Here is a 7,257-nt window from a genome sequence, read left to right on the forward strand (position 1 = left end):
GTGTACAGATAATAGATAGAGGATAGATAAGAGATAGACAGACATAGATATATTACACACAGGATGTGGAGAGGTATGTTGATGTTAAATGTGGATTGCTGTTCATGGAAAATAAGACATCCCCTGAAAATAAGTCCTAACTCATCTTTGTACTATTGACGTTCAGGCTTCATATCTCCCCATCCACTACAGCTTCAAACGCGAGACTACTTTCACTTTATAGACAATCATCTTGGCTTTCTCATACGTAACTTTGACTTGCAACTATTTAGCATAAGATTAGTTATGTAGATTCTTGCCATGTCACTACATTGAAAGTTTTAGCGGGAAAACAGTAACAATTTTAATATGTATTATTTTGTAAATCCACCTTTGACTTTCAATACTGTATGAATCCTTCTGGGCATGCTCTCAACCAGATTCAAGCATGATTCGACCAAAATCAGATCCCACTTCTCGTCTGCATGTTCCCAATGTTGGTGCATACTGGTCTACCCACAACTGTTCGATTGGGTTGAGGTGTGGGGGCCAATCCAACACCTCTACTTCATTATCATTGAACCATTTTTTCACCAATCTTGAAGTATGCATCAGGTTGTTGTCCTGATAGAACACTGTTGTTCTTTTCATATCAATAGTACTCGAGTGTACGAAGTAAATCATCTTGTCGGATAGTAACATTTAGCTCAGCATTGAGCTTACCATGAATCCTGGCCTACACTACTGACTTTCATCTCATAGCTCCAAATCACCAGTTTCCAATCTTTTACTATCCACTTTTTTGCAAACTTAAGCAGAAGCCATTCCAGACTTGTGTAACATGTGTCACACGGTGCACGCATGGATGTCTCGAATCTCACTATTACGAAGCACACAAGCCACCTCCACTGATGTGATTGTCGCGCCACGAATGATAGACCGTGTTGGCTCCAATATTGTGCCTGGACCTCTACATATTAGCTTTTGATTGAATGGATGGACTTTATTTCGTATTCGTCCAACTGTCATGGCACTCACACTGCTATCGATGAGCTAGATGAGGCCGTTTCTCTTTTCAATGGAAATCATCTTCATGGCTGTTCCTCAATTTGAACTAGTGAACCTTGCTTTGGGAATCAATCTAATAACACACTGAGCTATTGGGAAATGTTGTCATTTGTAATATACAGGATGAAAAACATTTTTCCACAACCAAAAGTAAAACAGTAACAATGCAGTGACATGACAATCTGCATAACAAATTATATGACAAAGTTGCAAGTTAAATTTATGTATGAGATAGCCAAGATGATTGTCTATAAAATGATGGTAGTCTCAAATTCAAAGCTGTAGTGGAGACAGCAAAGAAATTAAACCATAGATGTCCATTTATTTATTGATACATAATGATGAGAAATACCACAAGGAAGAAAATATTTAACAAGCTTACTGAAATTTAATACTTCATACAAAAGCCTTTGTTGGTGATAACCGCTTCACAAGACCTCCTGTATGGATAAACTAGTTGCATACATTGCTCTGGTGTGATTTTGGTAATTTATTCCACATACTCTATGAACTTTGAGTTTTAGTTCCTTCCATAAACGTTTTATTGGATTCTGGTCAGGTGTTTGGCTGGGCCGTTCTAGCAGCTTTATTTTCTTTCTCTGAAACCAATTGATTCTAGCAGCTTTATTTTCTCTGAAACCAATTGAGAGTTTCTTTAGCTGTGTTTTGGGACCATTGTCTTGCTGAAATGTCCACCCTTGTTTCTTCTTCTTCATCCTGATATACTGCAGCAGATTTTTATCAAGATTATCTATGTATGTTTGTCCATGCATCCTTTCTGCAATTACATTAAGTTTGCCAGTGACTGGCAAAAACAGCTTCACACCACGATGTTATCACTTGCAAACTTCACTATTGGTATGTTTTTTTTTTGGGGTAATCTGTAGTGACTTTTGGCCTCCAAAGATGGTGTGTATCATGGTATTCAAAGATTTAAACTTTGGCTTCATCTGATTAGACTATTTTTTCAGTATTTGACATACTTACCCTAAATACTGTTGAGCAATCTTGTTTTTTGTTAAGTACTGGAGTCTTGTGTGGAGAGCATGCATACAGGTCATGGAGGTTTAGTGCATTACTTATTACTTTCTTTGAAACAATTGTGCCTGCTGATTCCAGGCCTTTCTGTAGCTCTGCACAGGTGGTTCTTGGCTCTTGGACAACTCTTCTGATATTCTTTTCACGCCTCTGTCTGAACTCTTGCAGGGAGCACCTGGTCGTGGCTGATTTATGCAGATAGGATGTTCTTTCTACTTCTGGATTATGGCCCCAACAGTGATCACAGGAAACCTCACTAGTATAGACATTTTTCTGTAACCAATTCAAACAGTGCAACAATAAGGCTACAAAGGACTTTCAGAAAGCTCACTAGTTTTACCCATTAGGAGATGTTTCTTGAGTTACTCCTTGGTAATGAGACACTTTTTTATAGGCCATCAGTTGAACCAGCTGAAATTTGTTACCAAGAGGCAAGATTGCTTTCTAGTTATTGATAGGTTTCAGCTATTGTGACTTTCTATGGCTGTTGGTACTTCTCTTTCTTCAGCTGTTCAATACCTTTTCCCAGTTTAATTTCTCATTATTAGACATAATTTATGGATATCTGTTGTGTGATTTCTTTGCCCGATTGGATTGGCATAAACATCTGGTAAGAAATTGATGTCAATATAACCTTTAATAATGTATTCAATTAGAAAATTGGTGAGGTTTTCAAAATTTATATCAGTGTGTGTGTGTGTGTGTGTGTGTGTGTGTGTGTGTGTGTGTGTGTGTGTGTGTGTGTGTGTGTGTTGTTCTGCAGCCTCAATTTGCATCCTCCCCACCTCTCAAGTTAATTAGCAGCAGTCATTTTGGACTGCTGCCTAAATTGTATCCCCAGTAGTGATGAGAGAAAAGGTAACATATTTGGGTTCAGATTATTCGTGCTGAATACCTGGTACTATTCCAATATTCGTCACGAATAACAAACCTAATGCAAAGCAATGGGTAACCCGAGCATTTTTTCAAGGAAATCTTCACGAATTCCTTGTGTTCCCCATTGACTTGCATTAGATTCACTATTCGTGATAAATACTGGAATAGTACTAGGTACTGAGTACGAATAATCCGAACCCAAATTTTTTACTACTCGCTCATCAATAATCCCCAGACCTGCAAGATGAGATGACACATACTGTGAGCAGCCACTGTGTGCATTGGCTCTTGCACAGTCCATGTCAAATCAGGTAGAGCAAAGTCCCCTGTATGAATTCATAAGTAGTTTCATTTGAGTTTTGTGAGTGGCAAAGTACCTTTAAGACAATCTTTCAAAAACTTACCCAGCAAAATCAAGATCATTGTTCACTTCACTGTTAAAATTGTCCCCTTCAAATGAGTCTATAAAACAAGGAAATGAAAGCAATACATGTACTTAATGAATGTTACAGCAGTTAAAACAGAAAAAACAAAAAAAAGAAAATCAGTACGAGTGCAAAGCCTTGTAAGGCCAGACCTTCATCTGCAATCCAAGTAACCAAAGTAAGGGCTCATTCACATGACCGTTCCGTTTGTCCTGTTCAGTTCCTGTTTTATTGCGGACCCACATGCTGGACCATCTTTTCAATGTCTTTTGTGTAGGATCGGATGGTACACGGTAGCATTTCCATGTGCATCCGATCCTACAAAAAAGCACATCGGATGCCGTATGTTCGTTCCGTTATTATGGTACATGTCCTATTCTGTTCCTTAATAACGGAACGTGATTCAATACAAGTCAATAGGCCTGCAAAATCCCCGGAAGACCGCACGGAAGCACTTCCGTGTGACCTCCGTCGGGTGCTCATCCAGTCTGTATCCCTCTCTCTGCCAGCCCCGCAGCTGCTCGCACTGCAGCGTGTCCACATATGCCCGCACTGCAATGCGAGCAGCCGTGGGCATGATGAGCACTGCTGTCAGGAGGTTAGTAAAGTTTATTACCTGCGGTGATGAACTCCTGCACTCCTGACATGAGCGCTCGTCACTGACTGCCGCATTGTCACATCTCCTCTTGTGGGCGGACCCGAGACTGTGACTAGCGGTGACATCACAGACCGCTCGCGAGAGGTAATCTGAGAAGGCAGCGGTCATTGAACTCAGTCACCAGCGCTGACGTCAGGAGTGCAGCGGCTTATATCACCGCAGGTAATGTACCTAGCTAACGTCCTGAAGTCAGCGCTGGTCATGCGGTGTAGTGACCTGGGCTGACCTCATGATGTTAGCTCATGTCACTGCACTGCTCTCCCAGCCAATGGAAAACATTCTGTTCTTCATTGACTGGGACAGTGAGTATTGATAGTCGTGGGACCCCCTTATTGGATTACTCCGGACCCGGATTTTTTTTTTTTCTTTTCAATAAATTGGTGAAAGAGGGAATGTGTTTTGGGAGTGTTTTTTCAAATAAAAACGTGTTTGTTGTCTATTTTTTTTTTTTTTAATTACTGACTGGGTTAGTGATGTTGGGTATCTGATAGACGCCGTGACATCAGTAACCCTAGGGCTTGATGCCAGGTGACATTACACATCTGGTATCAACCCTATATATGACCCTGTTTGCCACCGCACCAGGCCATCGGGATGAGCTGGGGAAAATCACCAGGATTGGCACATCTAATGGATGCACCACTTCTGGGGTGGCTGCCGCCTGCTATTCTTAGGCTGGAGAGGGTCCAAGAACCGCGGACCTCCCTAGTCTGAGAGTACCAGACCACAGCTGTCCGCTTTACCTTGGCTGGTGATCCAATTAGGGGGGGGGGACCCCACTTTTTTTGTTTTAATTTAAATTAACAGTGTGGTGTGCCCTCTGTTTTGGATTACCAGCCAAGGTGAAGCTGCCAGCTGTAGTCTGCAGCTGTCTGCTTTACCCGAGCTGGCTACAAAAAATAGGGGGGACCCCACGTCGTTTTTTTTAAATTATTTATTATTTATTTATTTTTTGGCTAAATACAAGACACATGAAAGGCACTAAAGGGTGCAAGATTACAAAATGCTAGGGACTGGAACATTATAATTGTTTCTCATCTATTATCTATCTATCCCATCTAGCCATCAGTCTATCCATCCATTCATTCCTCTATTTATCCCTCTGTCTATTATCTATTGGACTATTATCTCTCTGTCTATCCCTCTATCTATCCATCTATCTACTTGCTGCCATGTTTTGCGGTCCGCAAAAAAAACGGAAGGCACAAGGATGACACACGGCACGTATACGGAGCGGAAGTCACACGGATGCATCTGTGAAAAAAAATGGACAGTGTTTTCCGGACTACAAAAACAGAACGGTCATGTGAATGAGCCCTAAAAGAAGCAATCTACAAAAATAAAAAGTAATTCAGGTTTTATTCCTCCAGTGTTACTGCAACATTTCCATTCCTCAATTGAATAATTTTCTTCTTTGGCTCCATAAAAGCTATATTATGTAGGGCTAGATAAGTGTCAGCAACCGTCCCTATAACTAAGAGAAATCACTGTTTTGGCAGCATAAAGGTTGCTAAATTAAGAGATAACAGAATATACTCTCTTATTATATCAGTGGAGTCAGCAGTTCTAGCAGAGAAACCAATAGGATATAAAAGATTTTTAAACTGCAAAAATAAAAAAGCATTCTTATTAAAAGGGGTTCAATACAAGATTCGTTTGACACAAATAATTCAATGAGGTCGGGGGTCTCCTCAAAATGAGATGAACCACTCCATTTTTTCTGGTAAATCCACTCAAAGGAATGATCAATAACAAATTATTGGGTAGAGCAAGGACCAGATAAATAATCCAAACAAATTATTGAAAATATCAAAATTGTTTATTACGAATTGTAAAAAAAAGACATAACACACAAAATACATGAAGTAGAGGTCAAGGAGGAGTCAATGGTAAAACACTCCTTAGGGCGGGGGGCAGAATAAACACCAGGCAATTATATGTAAAACACCGGCCACTATCTTTCTTGAGAAAGCGATAGTGGCAAAACGCGTGTCGGATTGCGTGCGGGGGTCTCCAATATGGGTAAGCTACACTTGTCTGGGCCACATGAACCTGTTGGTGTTCAGGACATTCTCTGACACTGATGCTTGTATGGGCATAAAATTGTGTATTATATTCTCCCATCTATACATGGCTGATGGGATGAAAACCACTTATACAGATAGGTTATCTGCCCATTGTCTTACTCGTGGCCGGTATTTTACATATAATTGCCTAGTGTTTATTCTGCCCCTGCCCTCAGGAGTGTTTTACCATTGACTCCTCCTTGACCTCTACTTCATTTATTTTGTGTTTATGTCTTTGACAATTCTTAATAAACAATTTTGATATTTTCAATAATTTGTTTGGATTATTTATCTGGTCCTTGCTCTACCCAATAATTTATTTATTAAAGGGGTTGTCTGCTACTAGGACAACCTTTTCTGATTTCAAATGTTTTCTCCAGGTAAAATAATAAAGCCTTTACTCACCTTCTGTACCGGTGGCCTTCCAGCTGAACTGCGGCGTCTGGGCTCGTGTGACGTCACGTGAGCCAAATGTCCAATCAACACCAGAGTCTGTCTCCCCGCTTTCGGACCAAATGAGTTAATAACAGGAAGTGAGCGCTGTGCCTGCATTCAACTTCCTGTTGATTGCTCATTTGGTCCGAAGGCGGGGAAATGGAAGCTGTCGCTGACTGGAAGCGTGAAGTCACAACACGTGAGCCCTGCCAACCGCAAGCATCGGCATAGGTGGAAGGGTGCCGGTATGGGAGGTGAGTATGGGCTTTACTATTGTTCCTGGAGGAAACATATGGAATTAGAAGGGGTTGTCCTAGTAGTGGACAACCCCTATAAAAGGAGACTACTTGCTTGTCCTCTTACCAAGAATTTTTTCAAACTCATCATCATCAACATCTTCAATACACTCATCTTCATTATGTGTATACTTTGGTTTATCTGTGGACAACTTCTTGAAGAATCTAAATTTGGGACAGTAAAAACAAAAACATAAGGCACAGAAAGCATGTCGAACTACAGCGGCTCTACGTATAACTTTAATCAAATGGAAGCATCCATAATTAGAAATGTGCTAGGGGATGATTATAATATGATATGGGCCTTGGAAAGGTTTTTTCTAACTATATAATATACACTAGCTGTAGTACCCAGGCGTTGCCCGGGAGAGTAACTGTCTCTCTCCCAGTTTCTGTATGTGTGTTGCTGTCTGTCT

General features: G+C 40.7%; 1 protein-coding gene across 2 annotated transcripts in view; it reads right to left on the minus strand.

Annotated features, from left to right (window-relative positions):
* Nucleotides 1-7,257, minus strand: part of CEBPZ (CCAAT enhancer binding protein zeta) — a 165,362-nt gene that overhangs the window by 23,451 nt on the left and 134,654 nt on the right. For both annotated transcript variants that reach the window (XM_075339701.1, XM_075339702.1), the window contains exons 11-12: nucleotides 6,909-7,006; nucleotides 3,366-3,423 (exon numbers count right to left, since the gene is read on the minus strand). In XM_075339701.1, the coding sequence (XP_075195816.1) occupies nucleotides 3,366-3,423; nucleotides 6,909-7,006 (156 nt within the window). The remainder of the gene's footprint in view (nucleotides 1-3,365; nucleotides 3,424-6,908; nucleotides 7,007-7,257) is intronic.

The sequence above is a fragment of the Anomaloglossus baeobatrachus genome, chromosome 3 (assembly GCF_048569485.1).
Source record: "Anomaloglossus baeobatrachus isolate aAnoBae1 chromosome 3, aAnoBae1.hap1, whole genome shotgun sequence".
Lineage (NCBI taxonomy): Eukaryota > Metazoa > Chordata > Amphibia > Anura > Aromobatidae > Anomaloglossus > Anomaloglossus baeobatrachus.